At 39.3% G+C, this 20,448-nt stretch overlaps 1 protein-coding gene across 5 annotated transcripts in view; it reads right to left on the bottom strand.

Annotated features, from left to right (window-relative positions):
- The window catches only part of PDE8B (phosphodiesterase 8B), a 65,344-nt gene that overhangs the window by 35,353 nt on the left and 9,543 nt on the right, over nucleotides 1-20,448 (bottom strand). For 3 of the 5 annotated variants that reach the window (XM_032441227.1, XM_032441229.1, XM_015848637.2), the window contains exon 2: nucleotides 2,709-2,768. In XM_032441227.1, the coding sequence (XP_032297118.1) occupies nucleotides 2,709-2,768 (60 nt within the window). The remainder of the gene's footprint in view (nucleotides 1-2,708; nucleotides 2,769-20,448) is intronic. The other 2 variants (XM_032441228.1, XM_015848638.2) reach the window with 1 other exon arrangement.

The following is a 20,448-nucleotide window of genomic DNA, read 5'->3' as shown; positions in this document are numbered from 1 at the left end:
CTAAGCTGAAGATCTGAACTTCCAGAGTAGTGCCTGAGAAAAAGACAACCTTTCTCTTGCAACACAATAATGCCAGGCTCCATACAAGTCTCAACACCATGGAGCACACTGACTGGCTGGACTGTCCAACTGCTTCTACTGTATGGTTCAGATTTCATGCTTTCCAACTCCTATTGGTAAAACTGATAAAGGATGAATTGCACGGTCAACATTTTCCTACCAACATCATCATCACAGCAACTGTGAAACAGTGGGTCACATCCACTGGTGCGTACTGTTACAAGTACAGTCTGCAGGCTCTTCTTCAACTAAAATGCACAGCTAATGGTGGTGAATGTGTTGAAAAATAGTGTTTTGAAGCTGGGGATTTGCACTATCAAATAGTGTTATTGTGTTCTTTGTATCTGTTGTGTTTTCCATGGAGATCAATAGGAGGCATTACTTTCAGAGTGATCTGTGTATGTACATTTTTCTTAGTCACTTCCAAGGTCTCACAACCCAACTAAGCCAATCTGTAAGCCTTGGTACAAAATCTGGGCTGACACATAAGCTGCATTCTGGGACGGCATTTGGAAGATAGAAGCTGGTACAAACCAAAACATATTTGTCCTCTAAAACAGATGGTCATAAAATCTGAGGAGAAATCTATTAAATGGTTTATGGCAAGTCATAGTCACAACAAAGGTCACCTCCCAGACAAGAAAATACAATCCATTTGCCAGCTGGCATAGGTCTGGTGCCAAACAACAGTTTGAAACATGCACAAGCATACAATGAACATTGCTAAGAAAAGCCCTAGTGACAACTGTTTTAGCAAAGTGAATTATCTTATTAGACAATTAAGAACATGATTAAGAACCACATAAAGGTATTTAAAATGGGACAGTTGGTAGCTCTTTGCTCTTCACAGAGAAATACACACCTCTATCATCAAGATGGAATAAAAGATTAGCACACATTATTTAAATGAATAGGTATGTGTCATCCTTGCCAAATAAGCTGAGGTCATGTAACTTGTTCCATAGAGGAAATGAGTTTATATAAATTATTTTCCCTTAAGTACAAATAATTTAGCATATGGCAAAGTCTTTACAAAATATTCTTCATGTACAAATGTTACTTAAGGCCTGATTTCAGCCTTTTGGAACCTGAAGGGAGTCTATGAACGGGAGGGGAGTCAACTCTTTGAAAGAGCAGATAACAGCAGGACAAGGGGAAGTGGTTTTAAGTTGAATGAGGGAAGATTTAGGTTGGATGTCAGGGGGAAGTTCTTTAATATGAGAGTGGTGAGGTGCTGGCACAGGCTGCCCAGAGAGATTGTGGATGCCCCGTTCCTGGAGGTGCTCAAGGCCAGGTTGGATGGGGCCCTGAGCAGCCTGGTCTAGTATTAATTGAGGAGGTTGGCGGCCCTGACCGTGGCCGTTCTGTGGTTCTGTGATTTCTGTAGCACCACAATTTGTCTCTTCATTAATAAAGGGACAAAATAACAACCACACCTAACTAAATATAAAGATGAATTTCAAGAAGGTTTCTAAACAAAATCCAGAACAATTTCCCTTCTTACATCAAAAACTATTACATGATTAAATTGTCTAATAACAGCAAATACATATAGCATATTTTTGCAAATCCGATTTCTACAAATAAAATAAATTGTGCCATAGCCAGTTAAGTATTCTTATTTAAGTATTACCTTGAGCATCTTGCTGCAGATTATCACAGTCAACTGAGCATTTTCCATAAGAAGTTACGCATATTTACATTGAAATCACTCGCTAAAATTAAGATTGGTCTACTTCTGACCCACAATTATGCAGTCTTTTTATGACATACACTATGACATCTGTTTCAACAGATAAAGCAACTGTCAAGACTTAATTATAATTATTATTATCATACTTAATACAGAAAGAAACATTCAAGGCTTCATGATAGAGGTATGCAGGATTTTTTGACCTCAGGATCAGCACATCATGTCTTCCATGTGTAGGTTTTTCTACTTGTAGGCAGACATGGCAAGAATAAAAATAAGCAAACACAGAAAGAGTGACTGCTAAATATCTCTGAAATTTGCAGTTGACTGACCAAGAGAAAAAGTAAATTTTAACAGACACTGGTTCACAGAAGCAGTATTAAAGATTACACTATATGTTAAAAGTAATGCTCTTGGCATCCCTCTGTTTACAGACAGAGGTAAAAACTGTACAGAAACAGTGCTGAATATGGGTAGAGCTGCTGCTTCTGAAGACAAAATTCAGTGTTCTTGTAGGAACAGATGCCACTTCTTGCAACTGTGACCTGCAAAAATACAGTTCTCTGTCCTGCTGTACAAAACCCAGCAAAACTTGCCTGGTACCTAAACTATATATTACTGCTTTCTGCTGTGGCATATCAGAACTCAGCAGTTTTTAACATCCAGAAGCAGCTGTTTTCCTTGCTAAAGCACACACAAAGGGACACACTCCTGCTGACAGGACATAAAATAAATGTTTTGATGTTGATAGAAATTTGAGCACCTTTTTTACCAATTTAATTTACCCACAGGTCTCTTCTCAAGCACTCAGATAAACTGAAACACCAGTTGTCCAACTCACAGTGCTTGCAGAAGTAAAATGAAAACATTATGCATAACCATGAGGGTTATGCCTTAATTTCTTCACCCGTTAACACTGAATTGACTGTATCAATAAACTGAGAGAACAGCTTACCTGAACTGGATCTTGTGTCAGTCTCATGGGCCCAATTTGTACCTCTGTAGCTGAAGCCTGCTAAGTAAGAGTAACAGAGATTTTTTTCCACTCTACTTCTCAGCAAGATAGCATTTTGCAAGCAAGAATGAAAGATCAAACATAGGCAGTAAGACTCTCAAAGGAAAGCCACACAACCTGAAGCCTTTATTCAGCTGCTTTAAGCGTAGCTTTGATAACATATAACCACGCTCACAATTTTGTTTCATTTCCTTCTAAGTTAAACATTGTAGGGTTTAACACAGGAAAAATCTAACCACCATCTTCCTCCTTCCCCAGAGCACTTCAATTACAAAGGACTCTTATTTTGTTTAAGACTATGGAAAACTATTATTTTTCTGGCCAAATATTGCCTTATTCGTTTGAATGCAATACACACCTTCAAGATCTTTTTATCTTGTATACTGAGAGTAATGTTTTAATATGTTTGGTTAGAAAAAGAGTTTTCAGACAAGTCAATTTGTTTGGGTTATAGATTTTAAAATATTTTCCAGAGCTGTAGCCTTTAATTTACAGGAAACAAACAAACAAAAAAGCAGGCAAACAACAACAACAATACCGATATTCCTAATACGGCTGTTTTCAGAAGACCTGAGAGCACATCACAGTTTAAAACTACAGCAACAAAATCAGCAAACATTGGCTTTGGCTGCTTTGTTGACTTATTTCCTAATAGCTGGACTACCTTCACACTTGTGTTCTGATACATTTCAATATATTCCTCATGTAATGCTGATTTGCTTCACTTTAGATTAGTTACAGAGTGTTCACAAGCAACTGAACATGTCTGTGTCCTCCCACACATGTATGTACTTAAGAAAATTCTTTGAACCCTTTGAATATTGCTCTCCTCACACTTCAGAGGATTACTGACAAGTTAGCAGTATCCAAGAGAGCAAGTTCCCGGCTTTCCTGATATTGATTACTCCATGTGCTTGGGGTAGATAGTTCAAGCACCTGTCCGGTAGGTCAGGTGTTTCAACAAAGCCATAACTGCAGGCATATTTCCAGAACTTTCCTTGACTCCCAGGAATCCTGGATTCTTATTTCTGCTTCATTTTGCTGTGTACTGCTTGTTAGATCAAGCCTTTTACTCGGCTATTACCCTAACCTTAAATATACTGATTTTTCAAAGGACTCTGTCTAAATATTCAATATGGATGAAGTTACTAGGACTTGGTTTTCTTCCTTGGAGAACACACCAGTTTTGCAAGAATTAGAAGCCTTGCCTCGCTCTTGAGACAGTGGAATTACGCTTAGTTACAAATGACATGTTGGACTTTCATGCATCCCTGAGCATTGATCCTTCTGAGTCCCATGTATGCCAGAAGGTAGTAGCAGGTAGTTCTCCAGAATATTAAATCACAAAGCCTTGCCACTGTTTTCCAAAGCAAAAATTGCCTCCAGTATCAGAACAGTTAACCTTTCCACACACGAGAGCTTCACTTCCCACTTGGTCTCCTGCCATGTTGGAGGGGAACGTAACACAAGGAAAGATATTAGAACAGAAATGGAAGTTAGCACTGATCATAAGCCATGAAGTAATTAGTAAACCCGGGGAAACAGAGTTCTCTCAAAGCTCCCATCTCCTCTCCCCTCACAAACAGACCCAAATCAGAAAAAGTATGTTCAAATTACATTGCATTATTTAAGAAACTTTAGAATATTTTTTCAAATCATGAATCACTTTGATTTAAATAAATGTTCTTAAGTAGTCTCATTTGTAGAATCCATATTAAGGGGAACACCCAATGGATACACAACAGGCTTGGGTCTATATCAGTCCAAAATCTTCTTTCTAACATGCACATTAAAATAAACATACACAAAAACAAAACATTGATAAGAGCCTAGCATTCTTTGTGAGGTACGCTTAGGACACCAATAACCATTTTATGACTCATTTGTCAGTGCCACTATAGAACTGACATTCTAAACGAGTAATTTCTTCTTTGCTACCACATCAGAGTGCATTCAGCTTTTATTTCTCAGTTTTGTCCAAGATGTAATAACTTATTATTGCTTAAGAGACAGATCTATGACGTCAAGTCTAACAGATTCTTCTCAGAGATTTCTCCACTTATCTTAGCCCAGGTACTCAAAAAAAAAAAAAAAAGCACATAACTGTGTCTAGGAGCTTCTCTTTGTGCTCCTTTCATATCAGACTCGTAAACAGGAAATACTCAAATGGAAGAACCTGAAAATCAGATCCTGTCTTTTTTTTTCTTCCCACTAGTATTTCAGAGTGTTCCCATACTTGCTGGCAATAGGAAAGCAGCTTCGTGAGGATTAGAAAAATCTCAGCTGCAACATAGGTAAGCTTGTCACAGCCCTGCTCTGCAGAGTTGATTTACTTACAGCCATACAGGTGTGTAGAAATGGTGCTGCTCTACCTGAAAGACTGACATTCTTAAGCCATTCCTTATACAGCACGTGGAAATAAAAGGGGACACCCTCAAATTAAGGCTGATAATAGGACTAAACATGGGAAGACTAATAAACCATCTCATTGGAAAGAACAAGTATGCTCAAAGCCTTCCTTCCTGGACTTGGACTTCTGAGTTTCGTTTTCCTAACTGAATCAATGCTCTAGATATGTACACCTAAATTGCATTTGGTACAAACAACAGCCTCATTTTTCTTTCAAAACATCGCTAGAAGAGGCAGAAGTGCCTCGTTTTCAAAGATGTGGCATGGGTTTTTCCTTGGCCTGAAAGAACTAACTTCAAATCTTCCTAACTCCCAGAAATGTGTGATGATGTGGATGCTGCATACTAATGATACCATGACCATACCTCTGCTCATTTCCTGGCTTAAGTGAACATCTCATTGCTGATGATTTCCAATTAAAATAAATCTCCCATTATTTTACTGACTGGCAGGAAGGACTGCTAATAGACTTGCATCCTAAATCAATTAGTACAGTATTTCATGACAAACTTTTCTGGTAAAACATGCAGAGCTTGTTTCCAAAGAGGTCTGTGAAAAAATTCCTGTTTTCATTGTGCAGAAGAACAGACACTGTAAATAAACTAAACATCTGGGGATAACAGAGAGCTTAAAAACTGTGAAGAAATTTTTGTTTTAACATTTTAAACTGTCTAACATTATTTCCAGTATCATTGTGACCTCCAGAGGAATCAGCTATTAATCAATGAATTAAAGACAAAGTAAATGGTATTTTCTTAAATTGTTTTTATATAAATCTGTGATTATCAATTACCTTCCTTTCAAAGCAGTACATTGAGCAAAATGGAATCACCACTCAATTATTAATTTCTGCTCTTTTAAATCACTAATACAAAAAGCTTCGCTCTTCATATGACATAAGGCCCCTGCAGTTTATGAATCATCAATAATTAATAACACAACTATTGTAAACATGATGACTAATTAGCACAGCAAAATCTTCTTGAATAACTCTTCATTGTTCCAGAGAAACAACAGCAGCTGGAGCCAGCAAAATAGTGTAGCACAGTCTTCTGAATGGTTAGATTTACTAACCAAGCTATTGTGAATCACAGGGAAAAAAAAAAAAAAAGCCCAGTAGAGATCTCCCTTTTTCCCTGACCAAGAACTGGCCCTGAAAAAGATTATAATCACATGTGACCTCCACACTGGACCTCTGTCCTTCCATTCTCTTGGAGGCTTGAATTCCCTTCTGAGACACAGGGCTCATGGCTTTTCTAGAACATCCCCAGCTTGCAGCTGTCAACCAGCAGAGTGAACACATCCTCTTCCATTGTTGAGCAGTCTCTCTTCTTTACTCTGCCTCATGTTGTTCAGCAGAACTATACCCCAAACTTTCTTCCTTTCTCTCTCAAATAATTTATTGTTCATTCGCTGATGTTGTTGTGTAGTCACTTGAGCTCAGTCTTTCTGACTGCTTAAGGCCTCTCACATGCTTCTTTTGTGAACATCAGCTGTTACATATTCCTTGTCCTGTTTGGCAATTTACGTGTGTTGAAATAAAGGCACATTTACAAAAGAGAAATGAAATGTTTTCACAAAGATGCCACCTCAGACTCAGTAAGACCCTTGATCATAATCTGTCAGTAGCTGAGAGAATAAACAAAACAGATCACTATCTGCTCCTCCCAGGGTTCCTGCTGCTGGAGATCTGGTCCTGAGCTAGATGGTTTTTGGGTGGCCTCCATGGCTTTCCCAGACACCATTCCTCCCTGATTCATTCATTTAATCAGTTGTCTCAGATGAGTTTCTCCTCTCACCAGTACAGCTACTCATCCAGCAGAGATCTATCTTTGTTGTAATGTACTCCCCAATAATTCAGAATGCTCCCATCTGATTTTTTACTCTTCCTTTTCTGCGGCTTCCAGTTGATCCGTGGTTTTGCTTTCCCAGCTGGTCATGCCCTGCATTTCGTTGGTTCTCACTAGAGGGCTGTAAAGCCACTGCTCTTCTCAATGCCAGCCAGCTGCCATCTTCCCAGAGTCACGTTTATTAATTGAAAATAGTGATCAAACACAGATACTGCCTAGAAAAAATAAGGCCTTGTTGTTGACTTAGCTGATTAGCCACTGCAAACTGCAGTCAGGAGGTGATTGTCCCCCTCTACTCCTGTGAGGCCCCATCTGCAGTACTGCATCCAGTCCTGGGGCCCCCCAGTATAGGAAGGATGTGGAGAGGGTCCAGAGGAGGGCCACTAAGATGATCAGAGGGCTGGAGCACCTCTCCTATGAGGAAACGCTAAGGGAACTGGGCTTGTTTAGCTTGGAGAAGGCTCCATGGAGACCTTATTGTGGCCTTCCAATACCTGAAGGGAACATATAAGCAGGAGGGGGAATGGCTGTTTACGAGGGTGGATAGTGATAGGACAAGGGGGAATAGTTTTAAACTGAGACAGGGGAGGTTTAGTTCAGATATTAGGAGGAAGTTTTTCACACAGGGGTTGGTGGCACACTGGAACAGGTTGCCCAAGGAGGTTGTAGATGCCCCATCCCTGGAGGCATTCAAGGCCAGGCTAGACCATGCTCCAAGCAACCTATCTAGCTGTGGATGTCCCTGTTCATTGCAGGGGAATAGGACTAGGTGATCTTTAAAGGTCCCTTTAAATGTTAAAGGAAACAAAGCATAGTTCCTAGATGACATTTTGAACTCCCCAAGGAAAGCTAATGTATGTTTAGATGTGGTACTGAGGGACATGGTTTAGTGGGGAGATACTGATGGTAGGTGGACTAAATGATCTTGGAGGTCTTTTCCAACCTTGGTGATTCTTTGATTCTGTGACTGATTCTGTGATCCAGTTTTCACAATGCTGGCTGCCACTCAGATCAGTTTAAAGAACAGGTAACACACCATCGTTATTATTAAAGTTATTCAGCAGTTTCAGGTTTATGTGAATTCCTAGGTGAATATGCCAACTAAGTCCTAGTAATCTCTTCTTCTCATCCCCACACAAACTGATTTTAATCCCCAGATCTGCTTCTGTCTCCCAAGAGCAGAGTGCTAAGAGGACAGCCTGCTCGGTTGCCTTGCCAGCCACTTGCATAGCTTGAGAAGGACATAGTCTCATAACACGTAGTTATCATTATCAGAGTACTGTCAAGGATGCTTTTATAGCAATGACATAGAATTCATAAAAATGCCACAAATGAAAAATATGCACCCAGGAAGACACTGAAATATAAAATGTTGCATCACACTCTGATACTTTTCTTTCAAGAAATCCTACCTTCAATGGATCCTACCTTTTTTTTTTTTTTTTGCTCTAAATTCAGTACTGATCTTAAGAAAAAAAAAAAAGAATCACATTTCTTTTTTGATTTCCTGCTTAACATTTTACTTCCTATCTTTTGATGAGAAAGCTAGGAGTTTCTTCCTTTGGACATCAAACTATTTTAATGTATTGAGAGTCTTTCAGTCTTTTAATTAAGTAGAATTTTAAAGGTATATTTAATTAGAATGGGCTTGATTCCTACACTGTTGTAATACAATATTTGTGAAACCAAGCTAGCTGTGACAAGCTGACATTGCGAGACATATCACAGACGCTGTTTATGTCTTACAGAAAAAAACAAAACAAAACAAAACAAACCTTATCCTGCAACATTTTTTTTTTCTAATCAGGGAACAAGTCATGGCAAAAATCTAATATATCAATTTTCAACAGTATTTTGTCTAAATTTTTACTACATTTTCCTGCTCACAGAGCAAGCAAAACACAGGCATTAAAGGTCTGGAACAGTAGGAAACTCCCTCTGTTACAACTACGTATTTAGAACCCAAATGAGAAGAGGGGCCTTGAGTAATGCTTAGAGATACTCACCGTAGTCCCAATGAGTAAAGAATCAAAAGAACATTTTTTTAAGAGACCCCTGAAGGTCATTTAATCTCTCCAACTGGTTCCATTATAACACCACGTCAGGCCAACCATGCTTTTGTCTATGCCCTTCTAATACGACTGCTGCTATGACAACCATCACCCAGCCTGTACTGATGAAAAAGGGATAAAAATCTAAAGAATGGCCAGAAGTATTGACTTGTAAATCACAATGTGAGAGAGAAATATCTACTATCAAAACACAGTTACATTTTACCTCACTTCTTCTACCTACCTGTAACACTGAGCCATTTCAGCTCATGCTTTGGTAAGCCACTAGCATATTTCATTTTAAACTGAAATGACCTACTGTAGGCAACCTGCTGTAGCAGGGTGGTTGGACTCGATAGTCTCTTCAGGTCTCTTCTAACCCCTGCAATTCTGTGAATCTCTGAAAACAGTTTTAGAAGTAAACAATGAACACCTATGGACTCCTTCAGAGAAATAAAACTTTAGCAGCTCTTAGTATATTTACTGGAACAAGGTCATTAGTAATATTCTTTAAGAAAAATAGGCTTCCATGTTTCAATCCAGCAGCACAAAGGTAATGAAGGGATAGACTTATTTTACAAACAGTGAAGTTTTTAGACTTGTGGAAAGAAAACTATTTACAGAGTATTGTCTCCAGGGATATTTATTTTGAATATTGACTTTGTCAGCAGAGGTTTCTCAGAAAGTGTGTTTATTCTGTTAGCATGAACATTTCAGGTTATGTTAATGTCCTGGAATGGGGACACTGGGCATAGGGAAAATAAACATCCGACAATGCACCAAATACGCCCAACATTTGTAGATTTCAGGCTGAAGAGAATTCTTTCTGTAAATCCATTTGTCATTATTGTCCAGTCAAACTTAGTAAGAAAATGAGTCATACACTTCACTGATGAATCCAGTCAAACCTTGTTACATCAATCCTAGGGAAAAATACAGCAACTAAGTCTAAACTATTCCAGAAATCCCAGGTATTTATATAAACTGGGGGGAGATCTTGAGAGCAGCCCTGTGGAGAAGGACTTGGGGGTCCTGGTGGATGAGAAGCTGGACATGAGCCAGCAGTGTGCACTTGCAGCCCAGAAGACCAACTGTGTTCTGGGCTGCATTGAAAGAGGAGTGGCCAGCAGGGAGAGGGAGGTGATTGTCCCCCTCTACTTGGCTCTTGTGAGGTCCCATGTGGAGTACTGCATCCAGGCCTCAGGCACCCAGAACAGAAAAGACACAGAGCAAGTGCTGGAATGGGTCCAGAGGAGGGCCACTAAGATGATCAGAGGACTGGAGCACCTCTCATATGAAGAAAGGTTGAGGGAATTGGGATTGTTTAGCTTGGAGAAGGCTGTGGGGAAACCTCATTGTGGCCTTCCAATATTTGAATGGAGCATATAAACAGGAGGGGGAATGACTGTTTACATGGGTGGATTGTTTGAATAGTCTTCAATGTTTTAATGCAGATTTCAGCATCTAGAGCATATGCCCTGAAATTATACATAGAAACTCCATTAAAACAAAAAGCAAACAAACACTTCCCCCCAAACCAGAAACAATTGATCAAAGGAACAAAATAAACCCCAAAGCTTCCTGACTGCACAGAGCATCGCCACCATATAAAGCAAATGACATTCATATATCACATCCTGGGAAGTGCACAATGCTTTGCTCCCTGGTGAATCATCTAACAGCATGGATGGTTCACTGCATGGATGTTACTCAAGACCAGCATTATTAACCTCTGTATTTTGTCATTCAAGACTAAAGTGTTCATGAAACTTGTCTCATCTGTTTAGGTTATAAATCGCAGAGGGAAAGCTCACCTCTTATTTTTATAATATCTCAAACAATAGAGAACAGTAGGGAACCCGGATTGACTGTATAAATATATATATATATTTATATTGACTGTATAAATATATAAACCTACCCAAACAAAGATGAAAAGTGAGTAAGAGTGGAAATAACATCTGTATAAGCTGGGTTTAGTGGTGCAAATTAAGTGGTCAGAAGAAGGGGAAAATCTGACTCAAAAGAACAGGGAGCAGCAGATGCAAAAAGTAAGAAGTGCCCTGATAAGCTTGTTAAGTTAATAACCCAGTCTTACAAATCTGGAAACTTTACTACCCAGTCATAAACACCAGAATTTAGTCATACTTATTTCACCGTCCCTACTCTACTCATGCAAATACTGGTAGGAGTAGCATCGAATGTTAACATTTAACTTCTGCACGCAGCTACAATCCAAATGAGCTCTGCAACAATACAGAAGGAAAGCATTACATAGCCCTGAGCTAGCCTGCTGCACTGGAGCAAATTATTACTGAAGCAATAAGAGTTTCTGTATTAGTCAGTGCTGTTTTCACAAACTGGGAGGAAATCATTGAAAGCTTTCTGAAAAAGACTTCTTTGACATTTTATTCTATTCTCAACAAGGAGAAACAGAACCATATTCAAGTGTCACTTTCGGAACAATGTTCTAGAGTGCTTACTATTCCAGTTTTCATGTCCTGATGCCTACTCGAGCAGAGTACAATCAGTCCATCACTAGAACAGTCCATCATTAGGACATAAGATGCAACTCACCCAACACAATACTGAGAAAAAAAAAACCAAACAAACACACCATGTTATACTGTTATATTGTTTACAGATAGCATAAGGCTGTTCTCCAACAAATGTCTCCAGCATATGTACAGCATCTGAACTTCCATGCCTAAGAGTTAAAAGCAGAAGTTCTGGCTGTTGAATACAGTGTTAACCACATGTTCTCTCTTTAAAAGAATATTTGCAGCTGGTTATTTTCAATGTACCTTGTACTGCACTGAGATTCTATACACCACAGCCTCAGTGCAGCAACATGTTTGATTTTACTTTATCATGTAGACAAAAAGGATTTATTATATGATTAAAGTGGTAGCATAATCCAAACACTTAGCTTTTTTTTCCCTCTCTCTCTCTCTTTAGAATTAAGTAACTACTAACAACAGGAACTACGTACATTTAGTGAACTCTAAGAAAATATTAATTTCCTCTCCAATGTTTCAGTTCAAGTTCTGAAAATTTCCAACCAGCACCATCTAGAAATCACATCCCTGAAAGCCGTGGAAGATTTCAGCCCCAATTTACTGACAAACTGTTTGGCAACAGAGATTTTGTTCAAGTATCATTTTCCCATTTTAGTGGCTTAGAGTCAGTATTACACATAGCTCCACTGAAGAGCTACTTGTGCACAAATTCTGAATTCTCAAGAACAAGAATGAATGTGCTTAAGTCCCTGAGGCCTAAAGACATGTATCTCATGGCCCTGAAGGAGTTGGCTGATGTGGCTGCCAGGCTGTTCTCCATGATCTGGAAAATCACGGCTATCAGGCAAAGTCCTCAGTGACTGGAAGAAGGGATACATCGGTTCAATTTTCAAGAAAGGAAGAAAGGAAAATCCAGGCAAATACATGTCAGTAAGCCCCACCTCTCTGCCTGGGAAGATAATGGAACAAATCCTCCTGGAAGCTGTGTTAAGGCGCATGAGGGGTGAGGTGGTGATCCACAAGAGCCAGCAAGGCTTCACCAACGGCAAACTGTGCCTTATCAATCTGGAGGCATTCTGTGATGGAGTGACAGTGTCAGTGGACAGTGGAAGGATAACTGATGTTGCCTACCTTGAAGTATGCAAGGCTTTTGACATGCTCCTACACTACATCCTTACCTAAGAATTGGAGAGATTTGGATTTGAAGGCTGGACTGTTTGATGGATAAAGAATTGTTTGGATGGTCATAGCCAGAGGGTTGTTCTCAATGACTATGTGCAGGACTAGATGAGTGATGGATGAGTGGTGCTCCCCAGAGGTCTGTCTTGGGACAGTACTCTTTTACATCTTTGTTGAGGACATAGATTATGTGATTGAGTGTGTCCAGGCTGGGGTTCCCGGCACAAGAAGGACACAATGCTGTTGGAATGGATCTAGAAGAAGGCCAGAAAGATCATCGGAGGGCTGGAGCACCTTTCCTATGAAGAAAGGCTGAGGGAACTGGGCTGGTTCAGTCTGGAGAACAGAAGGCTCCAGGGAAACCTGATAGCAGCCTTCCAATGTTTGGAGTTTATAAACAAGTGGGAGACCAACTTTTTACACAGGTAGATAGCAATAAGACAAGGGGGAATGATTCTAAACTGAAAGATATATTTAGATTATATGTCAGGGAATTTGTTTTACTGAGAGGGTGGCAAGGTGCTGGCACCAGCTGCCCAGAGAAGCTGCGGATACCCCATCCTTAAGAGAGGTTCAACGCTAGGCTGGATGGGGCCCTGGGCAGCCTGAGCTGGTGATAGATGTAGTGCTTGGCAACCCTGCCCATGGTAGAGGGTATAGAACAGAGTGATCTTTGATGTCCCTTCCAACCATAAGATTCCACGACTACAAATTACAAAGGGGTTAGCGTTCCACAAAACACAAAACTTGCGTTCATGAGGACACAGAAAATATATGTTGTACCTTTTGAGGACAAATAAATAAAAAACGACTTCTATATATTTAATAGATCATTGTGGCTACAGGAGGTATCATGAGCTTGCCCTCACCTTATGCTATTATCCAGTGTAGACCACTCTGAGAGATAAGATACTAGCTTGGCAGTTTGATCTGATCCATTACACCTGCGATTATGTATTTGCAATCCTGCTTTTCACTGAAGCCTAACTTAGCAAGATATTTAAGCACACCAGTAGAACCAGCCAGCTTGACTGGAAAAACCAGAGCAGTGGCTGGACTTATATTTCTACAGGGTCATTGCACTTGAAAGAATCCTTAAAAAACCCTGAGGTGGTTACAACCTGTGTCTGGCAGCTAAATATAGAACAGCTGGTTAGCTCTGTGTCACTATCGAGGTCTAAAAAGGAACACAGAAGAAAAGTGCTGCTTCACTGGGAGGAGCTGTGGATGTGGAAATTTCTTGTTCCGATTGTGTTATGTGACTCTGAAGACTTCAGGCCTAGATTCTGTCATGAGCAGTATTAATATACCACAACTGAAATAACCAGTGATATTCCTGTGTTACTCAGTATGGAGAAAACAGCTTTCCTACTGCATTTCATCATAGGGATTCCACAGCTGTGATCAATAAGCCAGTGTGCCTCTCATGTATGACCGCAAAGGAGCTTTTTATGTTCAATGACCGTAACAATTATCGATATTTCATCACACATTTTGTTAGGAGGCCCCCAGCTCAATGTCTTTTTTATTTCACAAGAAGCATTTGAGCTTTAACAGAAACCTTGCTATGTGAAGTCAAATGTGTTTTCAAGAAAAGATTATCCTGTCAGAGAGCGGGTCCCTGCAACTGTGGAAAGTCATCTTCTATAATCCCTTTAATCTCATCAGTTTTGGAAAGGTTTGCTTCTATTCATCTTTGACATTACTCGACTGAAGTCCTAGAACACTAACCTGAAGAGAAACTTCCTTTCACTTATAAAACATGCTAATCTCTCCTCAGTTCACCTCTGTTTATCCTGTTATATTCAGCCAAAAGTCTTCCAACATACAGCAGCAAACCTAAGTGCACAGTGCAGCGCTATGTACTGTTTGAATTTCAGTCCATTTCTACTACTTCTGCCATCCAGGTTCTCTGCCACCGTACCTAAATTACTTTTATCCCATTTGCTGTATTTTTTTAAATACTTTTCCCTTGGATAACACAAATTCTTTCCTAAAAGTTTAAGATTATTAACTTTCCTTTCTTTAGAAAAATCTCTTTGTTTTTATCAGCTCTCACATTAGGCTGACCCAGTAAGCTTAATAACATTATAACAGCCATTTCAGCCAATAAAGCAAAGCCATTTGTTCTCAAGTTAGACAAAAGATCTTATTTTCAACGTTTCTGTGGATCAGTGTATTTCTAGATATGCAACAAGACAATAGCTTTAACAGCCCTTAAGGCAATTTAACAGCCAGCATGGTTACTTCATCCTGCAGATGATTTTTGTTTCCCTACAGAAAGGCGAATGCTACTGGACAGTTCCAGATTATGACCATCTCTTGATTTTAGGAGGCCTTGGGATAGGAATCAAAAATAAGTCAGCATTAAGTGTGAGGAAGGTGAGAAGTCATTTTCCTGGTGATGAGAACCTTGGAGACTTTACAAAAGGGTGCAGTGTCGACCCATTTCAGAGTCTCTTTAAAAAATAAACAGAAAGGAAACACAAATTGCTGAAAAAGAGACATTTCCATATAAATGTCTAGGTACTGGTTTATGGTTAATATTTCCTGTTTTAGAAGTTTCTTCTGTTCCATTTCCTCCCACAGCTTCCAGTAAAGTGGCATATATATTTGCAGATACAGTTCTTCCTGCAAAAGTTCTACTGAAACACATTCATAATAACCAACACTTTCGTGTTTGACTTTATGGCAAGAGCCCAAGAAATATCCTTATATGCTTTGCCCCTAAAAATAATAATAAAAAAAGTTCTGATATTTTAATTTCCTAATATCCTGATATTTTAATTTCACTCATAATACATACACGATTGCAAATCTCTGCAGCCAGACATTCAGAGGAGCCAAAAGCCACAGCATTAAAGACATGAGGCCGTCTTGGAATTTTGAGTCCTTTACTCCTGAACTTACTTTGCATAAAGGGTTTCCTTACATCAACAGTTAATAAAACTTACGGCTTTGTAGCTATCTTTAACAAATTCAGAAAGTGAAAATATGATGTCAGAATGGAAACGTCACTTATGCGCTCATAAGTGCAGATAAGAATCGTTCCTCCATTTCTCATGCATGTCAGACTTAAATGAATTTCTCCTTTGGTGCATAAGATACTTGCTGTAACTGCCATGAAAATGCATGCAGGTCCAAGTAACCAGATTGTAGCATGAACAAACTAATTTCACTGGTAGCCACCACAAATTATTTTATTATCCTTGGAAGACTAGTGGAGATGCTGCAACTGAGTACATAAGTAGGATAAGTATACTTTATTAGGCAAGGACTTATAAATGAGCTCTAGTGAAAATACTGATTCTGAGAAACAGCTGCAAGAACATCTATCTTATTTAAGATGGCTTGGTTTAATGACTGCCTGTGCCAGTCTTGAAAGGTAGGCTGCAGACATTTCCTTCTGAGATTACTTATCATTGAAAGGTGTACAGCATGAAGCAGTACAGAGCCTTCAAGAATTTTTAAGTACAGAACACACACTACCGTCAGTCACTTTCCATTTCTGCTGCTGACAGTAACGTCAGATAACCATTCATATGCTTCCGTCATACCACTAGGCTCTCCATGGAAAGAAGCATAACACCAATGCATTGAGCAGCAGCCTGGTCCAGCTTTTTAAGTCACCAAATGAAGAGGAGCAGCAGCAACAAGCAGAACAATCCTATCTGTGGAACTAGTGAGCCCTTCTAGCTAAATCTAATCCATCTGTCAAATGCCACTTGGTTTTCTCTACAGTGGTGACACAATGGAGAAATTGAGGTACCTGGTCAGGCCCCTTAGCACAAGGCTGACTGTCTCAGATAGAACTGAGCTCTGTCCTCTGCTTCAAAGCTCAAGATCACTCACCAAAGGGCAATAATTAGGTGTACTCACTGCAGCCAGCTGCTGAAGTGTATCAGTTTCCATGCCGGATATATCAGCCTCCTGGTGTCTGTTTCACACTTGATGTTGCTGTAATCATCAAGCCTCAAGCTGTAGCAGCATAAAGCTGGTTAAAATGAATGTGTGTACCTCCATGATAACATGTCTTTGGACCTCACAGCTGCAGCATGAAATGATTTAAGTTAGTTAGCACTACCAGACAGATGGAAGTTTTTCATCTGGATATTCCCAGCCACCAGAAGTAAAGCCTTTGTAGATGCAGTAATTTGGGTGGACGTTTTCATGTAAGTATAAACAGAACCTGAGGTTAAATTCACTAAGTTTTGATCGACTTCACACTTGTTTCCAAAACCTTATCTCAGAAATATTTCTCTTTCTGAAGTGATATTTCCATACAAAATCCATTTTCCTTAAACAAGTCACTTGCCAAGCAAATTTCTGAGCAGAAAAGCAGCAGAAATTTGGAAGGAGTTAAGACAAGATGCATGGAAGATTATCATCCCTCTCGTATACTCAGTCCTGTAATGGTCAGTAATGAAAGTACTGTTTTAAGCCACATATCTGTGACATGATACTGTCCTGTCTGATGCTGGTCGTGGCATGCCACTGCCTCCTTTACTCATCAGCAAATGTTGTAGATCTACCAGGGAGAATCAGGAACAAAGTATCTGGAGATGCCACACTGCCCAGCCCAACTACTAGCTACAGCTATAACAGATAAGGGCTATGTAGGAGGTAAGTGATTTTGGACCATGACTTGGGCAGTCACAAAGTTAAGAAGAAGAGAAGATATCAAGGCCCACTCATTGATTTCCATTGAACTAGAAGTGAAATATGTTGACATTTTCAGAAAATCTGAATAGCGTTTTACCCATTGCCATATTCTTCTCTGCATAAGAGACCAAGTCTTCATCTCACTAATGCCAGTGGAGTCTTTCTGGAAGCAAGATTTGGATCCTAACATGTGTCGAACTTCAAATTTGGTACTCTGTGTACAAACTGCACTTTTCTGCACTGGGGAAGAAAAGTACAAAAAGGTAGAAAGTTTTTACTATTGCATTACTGAACACTGATTTGTAGTTTAATCTCTTTCTTCTCTTCTTCTCTCTCTCTCTCTCTTTTTTTTTTTTTTTAAATAATATACCATTTTTGATACACAAATAATTCTAGAGTACTCCTTGGCAAGCACCTTAAAAAGACAATCACATTTGTTTTCTTAATTTTCTGGTGTTCAGCCAGAAAGTTAGCTCTGTTAACTGCTAAACGTTCTTAAAAATGGATGTCTGCAATCAAATTTATTCTGATCTCTCACCTAGGCTTTTGAAATACACAGAATCACAAATCACAGGGGCTGGAAGGAATCTCCAGAGATCCTCTGGAGGTAGACGTCCAGGTGGGTCTTGAATATCTCCAGAGAAAGAGAATCCACAACCTCCCTGCACAGCCTGTTCCAGTGCTCTGTCACTCTCACTGTGAAGAAGTTCCTTTGCATATTGGCATCAAACTTCCTATGCTCAAGTTCATGGCCATTTCCCCTTGTCCCCTTGTTGACTGCTCTACTTTATTCCTAAAAGTGCCTGATGTCAGTATCTTGTAAGGGTAGACTGTTTTACTCAGCCTCAAGAATGACTGCCCCTGGAGGTGCTCAAGAAACATCTATATGTTGCACTTAGGGACATAGTTTAGTAGGAAATATTGGTGATGGGTGGGCGGTTGGACAGGATGATCTTGGAGATCTTTTCCAACCTTGGGGATTCTATGATTATATGATCCTATTTCCACTACTATACTTTCAAAACACTGATTGCACAACTGAAACACATTGCAACTGACAGAAAATTGCTTGCACTCTCCTCCATTTGTCCTAGGAGATCCTGCACAACTGTGCTACTTACATTCAAACATAAAACAAGGATATGTTGAAGATACTCTTCACTCACTTGATCCTTAGCAAGCTAAATTCCAAAACTGTATGTATATCATAAAGCACCAAGCTGTAAACACAACTGTATCTCAGGCTTGGACAGATCAACTACATCATATACTGATATCAGAGAATAAACATGAGCAAAGTAGTTAAGTACCATCCTGTCACAGGCAGATATCTGCACTCAGAGTACAGAGAACCAGTCTTCTCTGGTTTCCATGTAAGCTATAGAAATACAGAGCACCTCACAATTTTAAGCTATCTGCAGACTATTAGCAATTAAATGAAAAATAACAATAATGTGAACATGAAAGGATGGCCCTGAAGAACCTGCTTTCAGAACAGCAGATATTTCAAATCTTAGGCAAGGCCACAGATGTCTTTAAGTCCTAAGGGTAAATTAAAAAAAGAAAGAAAAAGAAAGAAAAAGGTCCTTGATCTAAAAATAGCCTCTTGTATAAATTTGGTGGAACCCGTGAAAAAGATTATCTCTTTTGAAGATGATTCATTACTGAACTCTTTGAACTATATGGATAGTCCCTAAGCCACCGAAATGCCAGAGGGCCAAAAAAGATCTACATGTGTATCAGCTGTTCTAGTTAACACGTATCTGCAAAGAGACAACAAAGGAATCTTCCAAGCTGACAGAGTAGGAAAGAAACAAATTTAAGCCTGAAGGCTAAAACTGTTGGTTTCGGCTATTTTTAAGAGTTTATTGCTACCTGCTTTATTTATTTATTTACCCCTTTAAAATCTGTAAGAATTTGCCTGGACAAACTGATAATTACTATGGCAAAATCCAGGAACACAGAGAAATACAGAACTCTGTTTCACATAAATTAATGAAGACCGAGAGAGCATCACACAGATGTAATCCACAGCTGGGATCTTATTAGAGGTCATGCAATATCCTCTCACTTTACAGCTGTAACATTGGTCAGCTCCCTGTTTTTTTTTAATTTTTATTGCTGATGTTAAGATATTCCACCTCTTTAAGCATCTGGATTCACACCTCAGTACTTCAGTTAAACAACTAAGCTTGCTGCCTGCCTGACAGGAATCTGACAATTCCACAATCATAATGCATAGAATCTAATTTACAATTATGATATTCTAAGTATGCCTTAAAATTGGCACATATCTTGCTTGCCCCCAGCTTGTGACCTTACCAATATTTATCAAACAGTTAGAAAAGAATATCTTTTTGGAATGAGAACACTTCCACTGATGGTGCAGTGAACAAGTTCTGTCGCTCACTACCAAGCTCACCTGATGGGCCAGCATAGTAAAATGTAGTTCTGTCACTAATATGAGCAGAATTTGTCAGAGAAAATACTGAACCAGATAAAGTGACATTAATACAAAGTCTCTTTTAAAAGAAAAGCTGATGCTAAGATCAGATTCATTCCTGCAGAGCTGAAAGGTTGTGCTAACCCTTCACGCTAGAACATGGGAGTCATTTCACAAAGTTGTACCAGAAGTACTTGTATGTTTACAGGTTTCATCCTTATGCCTGAGTTGTTTATTTTCTTTCCTTTCTTTTCACCTTTTTGTCAAGCTCTCTTTAGGTCAACAAGACCTCACAGTAAGCTGCTTTTCCTGTTTAAGTGATTGAGCTACCAGCACTTTTCCCTCAGGCATCGTGACACTACAGTAAAGCAGGATGGTTTGCTTGGAGCAGTACTCGAGTGAAAGAATACTTTGAAAAAGACTTTCCAGAATGTACATCTTCCAAACAGACTGATCAGAAACCTCCAACTTGTGCGGATAAATATTAGATACTTTTGTCTTGTTCTCAAATACAAGATGACGTGGATTTAGTAGCCTGTATCATTGTGGAGGAGGAAAAACAAAGAC

This window comes from Coturnix japonica, chromosome Z, assembly GCF_001577835.2.
Source record: "Coturnix japonica isolate 7356 chromosome Z, Coturnix japonica 2.1, whole genome shotgun sequence".
Lineage (NCBI taxonomy): Eukaryota > Metazoa > Chordata > Aves > Galliformes > Phasianidae > Coturnix > Coturnix japonica.
Note: the sequence above shows the minus strand (reverse complement) of the source record. Positions and strands in the feature narration are given on the sequence as shown.